Consider the following 18,840-nt stretch of genomic DNA (forward strand, 5'->3'; position numbering starts at 1 on the left):
TGAGGAGACTGGGGGACTTCCTGCACCAGCTGACACCTAAAATTATCTTCCTTCTATACTTAACTTCCTTCAGGAGCACTTGCTTTTCATGCCTCTGTACCCCAGATGGGTGGGCTTTTTTGATTAATCCTCCATTGCTGCAGCGGAATGCTCTCCTATGTAACTCATGACGAATCAAACAACAATGCTGTTTCTTTTTTACCACGGTGATTTAATTCTAGAACATAGAACTACACATGCACATCATGCAACAGCTACAGCAGAACCCCCTGCTTCTTCTAGCACAGAGAAACAACCAACACGGACACTTGGTACCAACATTACAAATCAAATATTAAAAGAAAACAAAATATTTTTAAATTATCATCTTGACAAAACACCACATTGGAATCCATTTCCGGAATGGCATCACGTGGAAAGTAAAAAGCAACTGTACACGTCAGTTTGGACCTCAGGACTGGAAAGAGTAGAAAAAACAGCATTTTGGTTCTAAAGTGGAGATGAAAGTGGACCACTAACCCCCACCCTCAGGTGCAGCATGTTGGGCCGGCTTGTGGGCGAATGGTGCGTTCAAGAGCTGAGAGTTGAAGCCTTTAACTGCTCTCAAGATGGCCGCCGACTGGCTGTTTTTAAATAAAGTTATCAACAGCATAGACATTTGAAATGGTCACTGCGCGCTACGCAGGACTTAAAGTAAGGTAGAAAAAATGTGCTGCTTCTTTCCAAATGTAAACAAAAGCTAAGAGGCGTTAGCGTGCAAAGAAAAGGAAGTTCATCAACTAATCGGAGCATCCACAGTGTTTGAGGTCGTCTGCGCTCGCTCGCAAAACCAAAATTGACCACGTCCCAAAAGGAAAAGGTCAAAAAAATAAGGCCCCTTAGGAGTTGAAAAATATATCTTAAAAAAAAAAAGAAAAAAAAAAGAGGCACCAGAAGTGGAGCTGTAAAAAAGTGGCCAGTCTGTGTGGTACCAAAAAGGTGTATTGAATAAAAAGGTTTTGGAGGGAACATCTGCTACATCATCCTGGACGACGTTCCCGACGGGAAGTGTCCCAAATGCTGCTTCTGTCGCCGTCCACGCTTGGCCTTGTTGCACCTCCTGCAGGACAAGACAGGAAGCACACGTCAACATGCACGGTAAGCCAACAGTCAACAGTTTTGGTTCTGGAGTGATTTGTTTGAATTGATTTATTTCATTTTGGTACAGGTTTCCACACGACTGGCATGACGCGAAAGAGCACCATGTGGTGGTGTCCTCGTGTAACTGCATCAGCCTCATTAAAAACAAGTGAGTGACATGGAGTTGAACAGAAAACTGTTTCATCATCGTTTTTAACCCTCTAAAATAGGGGCCACCTCGCAATTATGGCTGCCCTCAAGTGTAACAGTGAATATATGTGAACAGAAACAGACTGGATGAAAGCCATAGGCAACTCTTTTTGGTTATTATATTTAGGGATGTCCGATATTATCGGCCTGCCGATATTATCGGCCGATAAATGCTTTAAAATGTAATATCGGAAATTATCAGTATCGTTTTTTTTATTATCTGTATCGTTTTTTTTTTTAATTATAATTTTTTTTTTATTAAATCAACATAAAAAACACAAGATACACTTACAATTAGTGCACCAACCCAAAAAACCTCCCTCCCCCATTTCTTTCTGTTATCAATATTCTGGTTCCTACATTATATATCAATATATATCAATACAGTCTGCAAGGGATACAGTCCGTAAGCACACATGATTGTGCGTGCTGCTGGTCCACTAATAGTACTAACCTTTAACAGTTAATTTTACTCATTTTCATTAATTACTAGTTTCTATGTAACTGTTTTTATATTGTTTTACTTTCTTTTTTATTCAAGAAAATGTTTTTAATTTAGTTATCTTATTTTTTGTTTTTTAAAAAAAGTACCTTATCTTCACTATACATGGTTGTCCAAATTAGGCATAATAATGTGTTAATTCCACGACTGCATATATCGGTTGATATCGGTATCGGTTGATATCGGTATCGGTAATTAAAGAGTTGGACAATATCGGAATATCGGATATCGGCAAAAAGCCGTTATCGGACATCCCTAATTATATTTTGTAATCGTAATTGACATTTAAGTATTCATTTTTAATAATAACAAAAAAAATGCTTTGAACACGTGGTGGGCCAATTAAAATAATGTGGGGCGCTAAAAATAATGTGGCGGACCACTTAAAGTGCCAGTAGAGTGGAAAAACAAGTCGCCTCTATATTGAAGCTGTTATCATATATGTCTGATTTATGACTCCGAAAGACTTACAAAGTTTGCTAGTAAACAGACATGACCAAAATAATATAAATCTCACGGAGATTCCAGAGCCATTTTGAGAGATAATGAGCAAGCCACTGATTTGATCCATGACGTTGAGGTGGGAACTACAGATCCCTTCCCCATCAACAACAATGCTAATCATGCAGACTTTGTGAGAGCCAACAACGATTTCTTAGGGACAAATTATGATACAGAATCTTATATTTTTTTAGCCTGAATATAAGGAGGGTGAGGAACACGTTTTAGAAACTTTGTGCTAAACAGAGAGTTTTAGTGGAACACTAAGCATCATGTAGCAGTATTGGAAAGTGCTAAACAAGAAATAAAAACTATCCGTGACATTGAGGTGGGAACTACAGGTCCCTTCCCCATCAACAACAATGCTAATCATGCAGACTTTGTGAGAGCCAACAACAATTACTTTGAGACAAATTATGATACAGAATCTTATATTTTTTGAGCCTGAATACAAGGAGGATGAGGAACAAGTTTTAGAAGCTTTGTGCTAAACAGAGAGTTTTAGTGGAACACTAAGCATCATGTAGCAGTTTTGCGAAGTGCTAAACAAGAAATGCAAACTACAAACATAATAAAACGATCGCTAACTGTAAAATGTCTGTTCAGATCTTCTCCTTTAGATGTCTTACATAGGGATTGTGAATGATAAACAGCACATCTTTTTCTAATTTTTGCATATTTCCAGTATGACTGATCTGCTGACATGGTCAGAGTGCAGAAGCATTTCCATCGTGACGTCATCCCATCCCAAATCTACCGAAATTGCTGAAGACATTCGGAGCAGAATATTCAAAATGGCCGTCTGGCATTTTGTGATGTTTCACATGCTTTGCAGATTGTAAATACAATTAAATATGGTTTAATGGATGCCAATCAACCTATCCCCAGGTGCATGTCTTTGGAAGTGGGAGGAAGCCGGAGTACCCGGAGGGAACCCACGCAGTCACGGGGAGAACATGCAAACTCCACACAGAAAGCGACTTTGTCCAGGGTGTACACCGCCTTCCGCCCGATTGTAGCTGAGGTAGGCTCCAGCACCCCCCGCGACCCCGAAAGGGATAAGCGGTAGAAAATGGATGAATGGATGGATACAATGAAACAATTAAGCATATAAAGTCAACTTGTTTTTCCATTCTACTGTTACTTTAAAAAAAATGTTGCAGCCCACACAATGATGTGGTGGGTCACTTAAAACAAAGCAGCGGACAACATAGAATAATGTGGCGGACCACAAAATGACGCAGCGGGCCGCTTAAAATAAAGTGGCGGATCCACACAAGATGACCTGACGGAACACATAAAACAATGCAGCGAACAACATAAAATGATGCCACTTAAAATAATGTTGCGGACCACATAAACTAATTTGGCAGGCCACCTTAAATCATGTGGCTGGTCACTTGTGATAATGTGGCGGACCACATAAAATAACATGGCAGGCCACATAAAATATTGTGGCAGGCCACTTAAAATATTGGGGCGGACCACAAAATGATCCGGTGGACCACTTAAAATAATGTGGCAGACCATATAAAATGTCGTGGCGTGCCACTTAAAATAATGTGGGCGGGCCATGTAAAATGACATGGAGAGCCACTTAAAAAAATGTGGCGGATACACATAAAATTATGTGGCGGGCCGCACAAAATAATGCCGCAGTCCACATAAAATTATTTGGTGGGCCAGTTAAAATAATGTGGCAGATCCACATAAGATGACATGGTGTACCACATAAAACAATGTAGCGGGCCACATAAAATAATGTGGCAAGGCACATAAGATAACCTGGCAATGCAGTGGTCAACATAAAATGACGTGCCGGCCCAGTTAAAATAAAGTGGCGGACCATATGAACTAATTTGGCAGGCCACCTTAACTCACGTGGCGGGACACATAAAATGAAGTGGCTGGACACTTAAAATATTGGGGCGGACAACAAAATAATCCGGTGGACCACTTCAAATATTGTGGCAGACCATATAAAATGACGTGGCGTGCCACTTAAAATATTGGTCCGGACTACTTCAAATAATGTGGCAGACCATATAAAATGATGTGGCGTGCCACTTCAAATATTGGTCTGGACTACTTCAAATAAAGTGGCAGACCATATACAATGACGTGGGGTGCCACTTAAAATAATGTGGCGGACTACTTAAAATATTGTGGGTGGGCCATGTAAAATGACATGGAGAGCCACTTAAAATAATGTGGCGGATACACATAAAATTATGTGGCGGGCCGCACAAAATAATGTCGCAGACCACATAAAATTATTTGGTGGGCCAGGTAAAATAATGTGGCGGATCCACATAAGATGACATGGTGTAACCACGTAAAACAATGCAGCGGGCCACATAAAATAATGTGGCAAGGCACATAAGATAACCTGGCAATGCAGTGGTCAACATAAAATGACGTGCCGGCCCAGTTAAAATAAAGTGGCGGACACATAAAATGAAGTGGCTGGACACTTAAAATATTGGGGGCGGACAACAAAATAATCCGGTGGACCACTTCAAATATTGTGGCAGACCATATAAAATGACGTGGCGTGCCACTTAAAATATTGGTCCGGACTACTTCAAATAATGTGGCAGACCATATAAAATGATGTGGCGTGCCACTTCAAATATTGGTCTGGACTACTTCAAATAATGTGGCAGACCATATAAAATGACGTGGGGTGCCACTTAAAATAATGTGGCGGACTACTTAAAATATTGTGGGTGGGCCATGTAAAATGACATGGAGAGCCACTTAAAATAATGTGGCGGATACACATAAAATTATGTGGCGGGCCGCACAAAATAATGTCGCAGACCACATAAAATTATTTGGTGGGCCAGGTAAAATAATGTGGCGGATCCACATAAGATGACATGGTGTAACCACGTAAAACAATGCAGCGGGCCACATAAAATAATGTGGACAACATAAAATGACGTGCCGGCCCAGTTAAAATAAAGTGGCGGACCGCATAAACTAACTTGGCTGGCCACCTTAAATCACGTGGCGGGACACATAAAACGAAGTAGCGGGCCACTTAAAATATTGTTGCGGGCCACAAAATTGTGCGGCGGAGCACTTAAAATAATATGGCGGAGCACTTAAAATAATATGGCAGACCATATAAAATGATGTGGCAGACCACTTAAAGTAATGTAGCGGGCCACATGAAATGACATGGAGAGCCACTGAAAATAATGTGCCTGATCACATAAAATGACGTTGCGGGCCACGTAAAATAACGTCACGGAACACATGACATTACCTCATGGACCACATAAAATGATGTGGCGGGCAAGATCAGTCCCCCGGGCCTTGAGCTTTAAAAGCACCTGTGACGAGGGCGACGTACACACCTGGTGAAACACATGACCACTGCGACAATGATGGCGATCTGGACTGCTCCGATAATGGCGGCGATGAGGACGTAATGCAGCTTCTGACCACTGGGGACCACGTAGAGGATGTTGAAGTCCAGAAGCTCGTCACACTGCGGACCGCCGTATGCCGACTCACACCTGCGCGCGTTCACATTGTCGACACGTCAACGTCAACGTCGTCACGGTAACGGGCGTCTTCACAGTAAAACAGAGGTCTTACCTGCACGTGGCCTGGTTGCTTCTCATCTCGCACTGGCCGTGTATGCAAACCAAGGCGTGGTCTGGAGGGCAGGGGGCGTAGCCTTCCACAAAGCCCTCCCCCTCGCCAGGTTTGGACACACCTGGAAGGAAATCCACAGTTACGATTGGCTGACGGAAGGAATCAGGAGACGCACGTTGAAGACACGTTACCAAAACCATCTGGTTTCATCTTTAAGCCGTCGTCCTTCCTGCTTTTATCTGAAACCACAGAAGAAGAATGTAACCACCACTCTCAGGCAAACAGAGATGGAGGTCAAAGTAAGTGTTTTCATATTGAGGTCATGTTGTCATTTAATATTCATGACTTTTCTTTTTCTTTGGGCGGAGGATGAAGGAGGGCAGCTCAATTTTTTTACTATAGGTTTTCACCGCCCTCGATACATGATTTTCTGGTTACCTTGACAACGTCCCACGTGTCTGATGTCGATCTTCAGCTGCTTGAGGCAGGACGCCTCCCGGACGTGACAAGGTGTGTCGTAAGTGAGACCGTCACTGCCGCACACCGGGTTGTCGTTGTGGCCGTTGCACACGATGTTACACATACACCTATGCGTGCACACACACACACACACACACATGTCAGTGCTTATAAATGAGTGCAATAGTTGTTGTCGATGTGTGTGTGTCTGCACTTACAGTATGTCCTCAGAGTCTTCGTCACACTCGGCACCAAACTTGCAGTTCCCACATTTGGATCCTTTTTTACCGCGTCCAGAGCCTTCATCATCTACAGACACACAAGTCGTATTATTGTCGTAGCATTGTACGTATTGTATGCGTTGGTGGAAGCTCACACTACTGTGTTACCTTTTTCTGGCCAATTCACCACATGGTGGCGCTGTTATTAAACCCTATAAGTCGAATTGGCTTAAAACGGGGGTCAGGAACCCGCGGCTCTTTAGCGCTGCCCTAGTGGCTCCCTGGACCTCTTTCAGAGATGTGTGAAAATGGAAAAAGAAAAAAATTTATATTATATATAATATATATTTTTTGTTTTAATATATTTTCTGTAGGAGGACAAACATGACACAAACCTTCCTAATTGTTAGTAATCCCACTGTTTATGTTATACATGCTTCACTGATGACAGTATTTGGCAAGCACCGTTTTGTCCTACTAATTTCAGCGATCCTTGAACTCGTCGTAGTTTGTTTACATGTACAACTTTCGCCACAGAAAGACGTGTTTTATGCCACTCCTTCTTTGTCTCATTTTGTCCACCGAATGTTTTATGCTGTGCGTGAATGCACAAAGGTGAGCTTTGTTAATTTTAATGATTTGCTGGAGTGCTTATCAGGCAAATTTGATCAATCCATGACTGCAAGCTAATCGGTGCTAACATGCTAAATAGGCTAGCTGTATGTACATATTGCATCATTATGCCTCATTTGTAGGTATATTTGAGCTCATTTAATTTCCTTTACTTATGTCCTCTATTTAATTTATATTCGCATGTCTCATCAAACGTTATCTGTATGTAATACTGGCTGCATTTCTGTGTTGTTTGTGTGCCATGTTGTTCCAGACCAAAGCAAACGTTACCCAGCTCGCAAAGATTGCAATAAATCCATTAGAACTTGGACACACACATCTACACCGTTGGCCATTCTGAGCCAGTAATTTCCAGAACGTATCTCATCCTGTGAGAAGCCTCTATTTTACTAATTATTTCCAATGTTGCAAAAATGTGTAGAATAAATATTTAAATACAACATTTCTGTCAACAAAGATTTGCATCAAACTTTGATAGTAGGCTAATATAGCTAATATAGACACTTACATAATGTGTTGACTTCATTATAACACTTATATAAGGCCTTTTATTTTTTGCGGCTCCAGACAGATTTTTTTTTTGTATTTTTGGTCCAATATGGCTCTTTCAACATTTTGGGTTGCCGACCCCTGGCTTAAAATTTCTCACACAGCTCCATTTAGCCGAATCACCACCAAATTTGGTAAACACTAAAGGGGACTGACAAGCATATGTTCGAGCGAGATTGGTAGAAAAACATGGCCGCCATTCACAAAACGCCTTCGCACGAGCACAAGGAAAACTTAGCAAGGAGTTGTCTACAAGTCAAGATAAAACTTTGATATCTGTTTTACATGTATGCTAGCACATCCCACAGGGGGCGCCAGAAATGTTATTTACAGTCAATTAGGACAGCGTGTGATGTTTTCATGGGACTATGACTACGATTACACCGCAGGCCAAAGTGGCCTAAATTGGATTAAAAAAATTAAATCAGATTCTAACTAAACCGCAAATAAAATGTGATTTTTATCAGATCCCATTGTAAACGCGCACAGACCCCAAAGTGGCCCCAACGTCACTTGAATGCTCGATTCGGTAAAGTGGAAACTAAGGAAGTTGATCAGATTCCGTAAAGGAAGTTGCTACTACTGCTACAAAATCATAGTCGCCACACCTTAAAAGTTAATGTTTTTACGAGAAAATAAATGATACATATATAATGTATGAATAAATATATATATCTTTGCATATTACATATAGCCTATTATTTGCACACTATTGACCAGTGTAGCGGCGAAAAATACTTTTCTCACCGAAACGGATGTTGTGATGACGAAACCACTTCCGCTGGCGCGCCGCGTATTACCCCGCGCACACCAATGACGTAGCTCGCCCAAAGATGACGCAAAAGTCGCCTCGCCGTTTAGACTGAAGTCGCATTTGAAAAGATCAGATTCCAATCGGATTCGGACTACATCCTGATGTGGCCTGAATCTGATGCATAAAGATCAGATTTGAAGCGCTTTGGAGCGTTGAGATTGGCAAAAAATATCCAATCTTTGTCACTTGAGGGCAAACAAATCAGATTTGGTGTGCAGTGTAAGCGGAGCCTATGTGTCACACACACACACACACACACACACACACACACACATTCTTGTATTTGTTACCTTCTTGAGACCTCCAAAAAAGGTAGGCTTTTAATTACATTTTTTTATTTTGTTTATTATAGTTTTTTAATCTTCATTATTTACTTCAAGTTATTACGGTTTGTCTCTAAATACATATTTATTTATTTATTTATTTAAAAAAAAAAAAAAAAAATTGGCCAAAGGGGGCGCACTTGTTATTAAATATGTTGGCCAGAGGGGGAGCACTTTTAAAACCGACACAGTCATTTTTAAAAATCCCTCCTTTTTGGGACCACCCTAATTTTGATATATTTCACCACCAGGGGTGCAAATGAGACATTCTCTATTAGATGCAATGGTTTTCCGTATTGGGACCATGATTTATGTCCTAACTTGTTTACCGGTCCTCATATGGAAGGTACTTTTCCTTGTTGTCTCAAGAAGGGTAAAAATACAAGCACACACACACACACACACACACACGCACACACACACACACACACACAAAGGTTACCTCCATCTCCAGATCCGGAAGCTCCATCTGACAAACAAGACAGAAAGAAACGATCAGCTAACACATATGCTAACTTGTTGATTTAAGGCAGTGCTTCTCAATTAACTTTTGTCATGCACCCCCCCTTGGGCACATCATTTTTTTCACACACTCTTAAATTGAAATACGATTTGGAACAGCCAGTGAGTTGTGTGCACCAGCACCTACAGTACATGCCACCTAGCTGAAGACTTGTTTTCTCACCCCCCCCTGGTCTAATGATTGGAAAATGTTAAAAATATATCTCTATTTTCTTGTTACCCTGCCTTCCGCCCGAATGCAGCATAGGCTCCAGCACCCCCCACGACCTTGAAAGGGACAAGCGGTAGAAAATGGATGGATGTATTTCTTGTATGCAAGCATGTTTTAGCAACCAATATACAAAGCCTGTTGATTAAGTCTAGCAGTGCTGCCACCTAGCTGGAGGTGTGTGTATTGTTAAAAAATGAAAAAAAGTCACTAATACTAGAAGTCTTTTAAAGGCCTACTGAAACCCACTACTACCGACCACGCAGTCTGATAGTTTATATATCAATGATGAAATCTTAACATTGCAACACATGCCAATACGGCCCGGTTAACTTATAAAGTGCAATTTTAAATTTCCCGCTAAACTTCCGGTTGAAAACGTCTATGTATGATGACGTATGCTCGTGACGTCAATGGTTGAAACGGAAGTATTCGGACACCATTGAATCCAATACAAAAAAGCTCTGTTTTCATCTCAAAATTCCATTCTGGACATCTGTGTTGGTGAATCTTTTGCAATTTGTTTAATGAACAATGGAGACTGCAAAGAAGAAAGTTGTAGGTGGGATCGGTGTATTAGCGGCTGGCTGTAGCAACACAACCAGGAGGACTTTGACTTTGATAGCAGACGCGCTAGCCGCCGACCGCACGGATGATCGGGTGAAGTCCTTCGTCCTTCCGTCGATCGCTGGAACGCAGGTGAGCACGGGTGTTGATGAGCAGATGAGGGCTGGCTGGTGTAGGTGGAGCGCTAATGTTTTTATCATAGCTCAGTGAGGTCCTGTTGCTAAGTTAGCTTCAATGGCGTCGTTAGCAACAGCATTGTTAAGCTTCGCCAAGCTGGAAAGCATTAACCGTGTATTTACAGGTCCATGGTTTAATAGTATTGTTGATTTTCTGTCTATCCTTCCAGTCAGGGGTTTATTTCTTTTGTTTCTATCTGCATTTAAGCACGATGCTATCACGTTAGCTCCGTAGCTAACGTGCTTCGCCGATGTATTGTCTTGGGGATAAAAGTCACTGTGAATGTCCATTTCGCGTTCTCGACTCTCATTTTCAAGAGGATATAGTATCCGAGGTGGTTTAAAATACAAATCCGTGATCCACAATAGAAAAAGGAGAGAGTGTGGAATCCAATGAGCCAGCTTGTACCTAAGTTACGGTCAGAGCGAAAAAATATGCGTCCTGCACTGCACTCTAGTCCTTCACTCTCACGTTCCTCATCCACGAATCTTTCATCCTGGCTCAAATTAATGGGGTAATCGTCGCTTTCTCGGTCCGAATCGCTCTCGCTGCTGGTGTAAACAATGGGGAAATGTGAGGAGCCTTTCAACTTGTGACGTCACGCTACTTCCGGTACAGGCAAGGCTTTTTTTAATCAGCGACCAAAAGTTGCAAACTTTATCGTCGATGTTCTCTACTAAATCCTTTCAGCAAAAATATGGCAATATCGCGAAATGATCAAGTATGACACATACAATGGATCTGCTATCCCCGTTTAAATAAAAAAAATTCATTTCAGTAGGCCTTTAAATCTCTGGGCAGGAGGGCAGGCCACACTATTTGAGAAGCACTGATTTAAGAGGGTTGTCCATGTGCGTTACCGTGGTTACAGGGTCCCTCCGACACTATGCTGATTGCTCGCTGTTTCCTGCACGCCACCCGCCGCAGGAAGCACTCGTTCTGGTACGTGTCTCCGTTGGAGCCGCAGACCGGAACGTACTTCTTGTGGCACTGAAAAAAACCAAAGAGCGCTCGATCAACGCTCACCGCTGCCACACGCTGGCTGGAGAAGGAATGGGACTTACGTGGAACTGACAGACACACTTGATGTCGGCGCCGTTGTCGCGGCAGGTCCCGCCGAAGCGACACGTGCCCGCGTCGCACACGCGCAGGTCGCTCTTCTTGTCGGAGAGGTCTAAAAAACAAAACATTTATAAGAGTGTAAGAGGTGTTCCTTCATCTGTAGTGTGTAACGCTAACTGTGCTACCCTTTGGCAGGAGATCCATCATCCGTTCCCCACCACAAAAGACAAATGAGCATGAGCTGGCCTGCCGAGGTTTGGACTCTTCTTTGGAGGTGGTGAGTGTGTGTGATAACACTTTCATCGCTTACACGAAAAGGACTTTTCCCTGATTTATTTCACCACAATGTATGCTAGGCCTGCATGCTGCCACAGAAATAGCACCAACACTTCCATACTTTAGGCTTCATTGTGCTTCATTAAAGGCGACTTAGGAGGATTTCTATTTTTCTGACTTATAAATGTTACAATGTTGGCTAGTTGCGTTGAACAATGCCAGTGCATTAAATTATAAGCTTCATGTGTTTGGGCGACAGTTTGCATTGTGTGCCACAAAATGAATCTGTATAATGGGAAAAAAATAGCAGGTATGTTTGTTTTGAAGATATATATCTAACAATGTGCATTTTCAAAGGATATATTCTGATATTTTTGGAGAGGGTATAGGGTTTCATTTGTATCTAAAGTGAACGCCTCCACAAACATCTTGCGGACATATGCAGAAAGTGGGTTATAAATGTGACTGTGGAGGAAAATTTACAGCATCTTTTATTAATACACATTATCTAAACCAGTGGTTCCCAAACTTATTTCACCAAGTGCCATCTCAGAAAACACTTGGCTCTCCAAGTACCACCATAATGACCAACATTAAAATACAGTAGCGTAGTAGGCCTAAGTATTCATTAAAACAGGGGTGCCCACACTTTTTCTGCAGACGAGCTACTTTTCAATTGACCAAGTCGAAGGGATCTACCTCATTCATATGTATATAATTTATATTTATTTATTTATGAAAGAGACATTTTTGTTAACAAGTTAAAGGTGTTTAATGATAATACAAGCATGTTTTACACATATAGACAAGAATATAAGTTGGTGTATTAGCTGATTCTGATGACTTGCATTGATTGGAATCAGACAGCAGTGCTGATAACGTCCACATTTTTGAATGGAGGGGAAAAAACTCCTCCTTTCTGTCCAATAGAAGTGGTTGCTTTTTAGCATCTTATTTGTCCAGCTTCCATACTCCCTTTTATACACTTTACAATAAATACATTGGCAGCAAACTTGTGCACGCTAGCTTTCTGAGACTCTTATTTTGTTAGCGCATTTTGTTTATTTTATTGTGAAGACAGGAACCGTGCGGTTGGTCTTTAGAGTTTTGACAGCAGGTACGGCGAGAGAGTCGGTTGAAATAAAAAGTGTTTCTCGCCCTCCTCGCTGTTATTTTTTCTTAATAATGATCTGGCGGCAGCCAACGTCATTTCACAAGACCCTCGGGTGCCGTGAATGTCAATCAGGTGACGAAAATTATGTCTTGGTAAACATTGATGATCGCCAATTTTTAGGTCTATTTTTTTAATGCCTGGCTTGAGATCGACTGACACACCCTCCACGATCGACCGGTAGCTCGTGATCGACGTAATGGGCACCCCTGCATTAGAACAAGGCAGAGGTTTCATTTAACTAGTATATGTAATATTTTTGGCCACTGTAACGTTACAGGCCCTTTGAACAGTAACACTGTGTTTAAATATAGGAATATAAAACACCATTGTGTTTATATTGTAACAGACAGGGTCCTATGTTATGTTATGTTTCACATTTAGTTTATTCAATGTTTAACAGATGTTGTGGTTTTCTTATGGCCTTGAAGGCATCTCTGCCAATGTTTGCCTTTGTTTACATGTGTTCTGCGTGTTGATTGGCTGGGAGGCAAGGATAGGACAGACGTAAGCAATTAATGTGGAGAGTGATGGAAATGACTAAGTAGGACGGTTCTGTTTGTGTCTTAATTGTTTATTTTGGTGTCAACTATGGCCTACAGTAGCAGGATTGTTAACGACTTTCATTGAAGGCTGATAAACCTTTGATAATGACTCGAATCACCTCATTCCAATATTTAATTCAGTGATTCTAAAAATATGTAAGTATGTATATTTAAAATTTGGTATACCACTAGATGGAACTCACGTACCACTAGTACCACAGTTTGAGAATCGCCCATCTAGACCACAAGGAAGTGTTTTAAAGACAACCTATTATGCAAAACCAACTTTTCTTACCTATTGGTACCGTTTTTTGTGTATTTGCGATCTGCATAAGTACGAAAATGTGAAATCAAACCATGGAGGCATGGCGGAGATATTTATAAAACAATCTTGCCTTCCTTCATACTTCCTCCGAACGAGCCGTTTGAAATTTGCCTTATTTGTGTCGTTTTTCACAGGTGTAACGTCAGCAGATACCTCCATATACGGTAGAAATTTACCCAAAGAACTTTGCGCAAGTCCGACATTGTATTCCGACACTGTGGTCAATAAGTTCCTTCTTTATCCTTTTTGTTGTGGGGCAGACACATGCATCCTCCGCTAATGCCATATCTAATACAAAGTAACATATAGTTCAAACTTATATCTGTCAGTAGACTCAATACGGAAGCACTAAAAACTACAACATGGCTGACGGGGAAAAGACGCTGTCAAAGTGGAGGCACATAAATAAGACCGCCCAAAAGAGGCGGTCAGAAAGCGGCTTGAAAATGGTCTGTAAAACATGATCTATGCAACATTTTGACCAAAGAACCACCATTACATGTTATGTAGACCAAACGAGTGTTTTAAATGTAGGGAAAAAATCATAATATAACCCCTTTATTGCACCTTATAATCTGGTGCGCCTTTTGTATGAAAATAGACCCGGTCATCGGCAGTGGGCTTTATAATCCAGTGCGCCGTATGGTCAGAAAAATACAGTAGTATCTTTGTCTTAATTTAACTCCTAAAATGAAAAGACATTGGACATAATTCATTTGAGATGTGCTCATGAGAACGGATCACAACTTCAAATCGGTTCTCACCGTTCACTTAAAAGGAGCCTTTCAAAAGACTCGACTCGGAAACCGGTTCTTGAAACAGTTTTGGGTCGCAACCCACCAGTTGCGAGTCACTGGCCTCGAGAGTGGAAAAAGACATTGTCGTTTCAGTCACACGTTGGTTGTAAACACGAAGGAGCACCAAAGCCGATGCCATCTTTAGGATCACTTAATGTTGTGTCAGTGTGGACATACGCTGATAAAAACATCTGCGGATTTCTCTAATCTGCCTGCATGTGGACTGGAGTCTGGATCATAGCTGTGTGGCTGGGAAGGGGAACCGAATCCAGTACTACTTTGGCACCGACCTAATCCCGCCAGTCCTACCGGGCACCGATTTGCCTAAATTCCAACGGTGCCATGTTACAGGACTTGGGTTGTGCGTGACGTCACGCCTGGTTGCAGACTCAGCCGTCCGGCTCTTCACAATTTGGCACTTGGCATTCACCCCAGCAGCACTGAGAGCAGACTAATCCAAACTACCTCTAGGTAATGCTGCAATTTTTCATGCCAAACAAAGAAATGTACCTAAAAAAAAACCTCCAAAGTACTGTAAGCAAAGTAATGCTTTTGCGCTAGCTTGATGTTACAATGCATTGCCTTTGCTGTTGACATGCTGCTGATTAGCATTAGCGGTTTTACATGGGGATTTCAACATCTCCAAATTTGTTCATGAAAACTACAACTAAGATGCATGTTACAATCAAACAGCCGGTATGTAATAAGTACAATACTTACAGTATTAACACTTTTTGGGCGCAACAAAAGACTAAACAGCAAAGAGTGAAGTGACTTGCCAACATACCATAAACTATACACTATTGCAATCTAACGTCTTAGAATTTTAATAATAAGACACTGTACAACAACTGGACAGGAGTTATCATAATCAGCTCATTTTTAAAAGTTGCAATTTAAAAAATGATTTTATTATTAAAATCAATTATTTATCAACACACACAAAAGTACAGAAAATTGGTATTGTTAAATCGATTCCCACGTACCAGAACTTGGTATCATATTGGTTCAAATGTAAATGGTACCCATCCCTATATGTGGCTATACTTGGTCCAATATGATGTGCCTGTTAAAGACGTCCTCTAATAGAACTTAGGATTCTTGGTTTGCCCCAGTGTAACGCAGGCCATAGTGATAGCTCTGGCTTTTAGCTCGGTAGCTTGCTGTCTCATGCCGGACGACCCTGACTTGAGTCTCGGGCGTAACAGAAAAACAGGCGGGTTACAGTAGTGCTGTGAAAACATTCCTCCCCGACAACCTCAAGAGCAGTGCTGGCTATCAGATCGATAGCTTGGGCTCTTAGCTCGGTAGCTAACATGTTTGCCTCTCATGCCGGCAGACCCAGGTACAGAAAAAGCAGGGACCTAACCAGGTGGAGTACACCAATATGTGAGCAAACGGTCCTGGATGACCACGCCAACTTTGACTTCTTAAGCCAGTTTATGCAGCAATCAGATGTTCCACCAATGTTTAGTATAATTTATCTCATAGAACATCTCCTTAGGTCAGACCTGGGCAAATTAAGGCCCGGGGGCCACATGCGGCCCGTTAGGCTTTTCAATCTGGCCCGCCGGACATTCCCAAATAATTGTTTTCGATCTTTAAGGTGGAAACTGTAGCTGCCATTATGATGTGCAGTGATGTTTTCAAATTTACGTAAGTCTTGAACTATACAATATTTCAATGGTTGGAATCTGCTGTTTTGCATGATATACTAGTTACTATGGTAATCTAAGTCACAGCAGCTCAGACGAGGCGACCAAGCAGTGTGGGTGTGGAACGTTTCCACAGAGTGTTTCCAGAGCGGCCAGCCTGAAATGCTGGGGTTTTTTTCCTTTCGTTTTTTCGCGTTTATATTTAGCTGTGTTTGTTGCATTTTTGTTGCGTTTCGCTTGATTGTAAAATATGTCGATCGAGAGGGGGTTCATACGTTGTCAATATTCAGTGTTTTATCGTTCATAGTTCATATCGTAAATCCCACATTCGTTATTGCCATGTACATTCTGGGTGTCTCATTCCGTAAAAAAGCTTTAAATTACATTCCGTTTTTGAAGGCGGTCCATCATAACGTTTTTAGCATTCAATCAGACATTATTGTGAGGTTTTGTATGAGTGTTCCTAAAAATCAGATATACCGGCCCCCAGGCATATTTTTTTCTCTAAATTTGGCCCCCAAGTCAAAATAATTGCCCAGGCCTGCCTTAGGTGGACCAAGGAACACAAAGACTGGATTAAATTGTCTACATTGACACACCTTAGGCTCTGTAACAAATATTAGATTATAAGATTTGTGTCGGGCAACTCCAGCCTCCGACAATAACCCCAAGTGGTCATGGGAGACCTGTAATGTTTTCAATCGGACGTCCGTGTGTGTGTGTGTGTGTGTGTGTGTGTTAGATGAACTGTTAATTAGAGGGGCTATGATGACCCCCCCCCCCCCCTGTAATTAGTGGATACCTGAGTGTCACATTACCACCACCAGGAAGAGACTCACATCCTGAGGAAGCAAAGAAACGTCTTATCATTTTAAGTCGCACAACTCAGAGAGGCTGACGAGTCAGTGACCTGGAACAAGACCGAGTCTTCCTCTTCCCTAAAGGGGGAGGAGCCTGGAGTAAAAATGTCCCGTGTTGTCACTTTGCTCCTTTATCACCGCTGTAAAGCTCGCTCTCTGACACCTGAAGAGAGACCACAAGCTGACAGCTCGGGATTTTGGCTCGTTCTCTCGACTCTCAATCCGGGTACTCGGGTTCGAGCCACGGGCAGGCCCAGGCGGGCAACACCAGCACGAGGCCGCCAGCTGTCACGCGGACGTCACCCAACCGCCATTTTATCGCTCCTCCCTTCACACAGAGGTCCCGCTGCACATGTGACGACCACAGTGTGTGTTTGGCCCAGTGGGCGCACACACATGTGCCTCGCCCTGTTCCTCCAGTCTGTAATTAGCTCCAAAATAGCGTCCAGTTAAAAGATGAAAAGCAGCTGCCACACAAGACAAGGTGCGGTCGTCACGGAAACGCAAACACTGATGATGTGCGATGACAGCAGGTGACCTCTGACCTTGCTCACCTAAAGCCTGGTGTAAGCGTGTGTGCGTGTGTCTCACCTGGGCATTCAGCGTTCTTCCCCGGGCCGCAGTCGGCGGATGAGCCTCCCCCACGGGGGTTGCTGCTTTGGGCTGCAGGAAGGAGCATCAACAGGAGCAGGCAGGAGGAGGAAGCCAGGGGAGCCATGGTGGAGGAGGAGGAGGGTGATGGAGGTGAGAAGTGGGGGTAGAATGGAGCAGATGACGTCAGACGAGGAGGAAAAAAGACAAGTACGAGGAAGAGGTTTTGTCAGACAAAACAAAACAAAATGATGAGCAGGGCAGCCAAGATGTCCGCGGGCCTTCAGTGCTTCATGGCTGAGAAGGATGAGCACAAAGCGGACACGCAACAAAGCGCAGCAGCGACCCCCCACGCCTCCGACGCCCCCCCTAAAAACAGCCCCTCACCGCCCCGGACTCTGCCTCCATCCCCCAGCCGCGCTGCCTCGCACTCAAGCCGGCGCGGAGAAAGCGCGGAGTGCCGCGGGCAGCAAAAAAGATCCAGCGAGCGCTTCTCAGCGACGACCAGCCAGCGTGGAAGCCGAAGCCGAGCGAGGGGTGAGCCGGGTAGGATGCCAGAGACGCTCGGTTGGGACCGGGACGTTTTTTTTTTTTTGTCCTCCTCCTCTTCTTCTTCAACCAGTCTCATCAACAAAGGCCCGGGTCACGTGACCGGTGGCAGACCCCTCCCATTATTCCCAGAGAGCGAGCGCGTAATGACGTCATTACGTCGCCTCTCCAGGTGGTCCCCTGGAGGCGTCACACAACACACGAGTGCACGACCATAAACAATCATAATACATTTGGTGTATATTTACTCCAGACAGTATTTTGATATTATAGATCTGTATAAACTTGATCAAAATACAAGTACAATACTAAGTACTAATACAACTCGTCAAAGAGCCACATAGGCAAGCCCGTTTCTGCTGTTTACAAAAAAAAGACCCCAAATGTAAGACATGATTTTTAAATAAAAAGTCGAAATTATGAGATAAAAATTCAAATGACTTTTTAATCTTATAATTTTGATTTTCTTGTGTCATAATTATGACTTTTTCCCCTCATAATTTCGATTTTTTTTTTTCATCTCATAATTATGACTTTTTATTACATTTTGACTTCATATCATCATTTTGATGTCATACTTATGACTTAAAATTGG

At 42.5% G+C, this 18,840-nt stretch overlaps 1 protein-coding gene across 1 annotated transcript; it reads right to left on the reverse strand.

Moving 5' to 3' along the window:
* Positions 1-40: 40 nt before the first annotated feature.
* Positions 41-18,326, reverse strand: tmeff1b (transmembrane protein with EGF-like and two follistatin-like domains 1b). The gene is made up of 10 exons (XM_062020827.1): positions 17,697-18,326; positions 11,479-11,588; positions 11,275-11,404; positions 9,383-9,409; positions 6,619-6,709; positions 6,380-6,528; positions 6,133-6,180; positions 5,942-6,062; positions 5,698-5,859; positions 41-1,099 (listed from the first exon to the last, which is right to left on the reverse strand). Exons 1-10 carry the CDS (start codon positions 17,821-17,823, stop codon positions 1,015-1,017), a joined length of 1,050 nt encoding a protein of 349 aa, XP_061876811.1. The 5' UTR covers positions 17,824-18,326; the 3' UTR covers positions 41-1,014.
* Positions 18,327-18,840: the final 514 nt, after the last annotated feature.

This window comes from Entelurus aequoreus, linkage group LG15, assembly GCF_033978785.1.
Source record: "Entelurus aequoreus isolate RoL-2023_Sb linkage group LG15, RoL_Eaeq_v1.1, whole genome shotgun sequence".
Classification (NCBI taxonomy): domain Eukaryota; kingdom Metazoa; phylum Chordata; class Actinopteri; order Syngnathiformes; family Syngnathidae; genus Entelurus; species Entelurus aequoreus.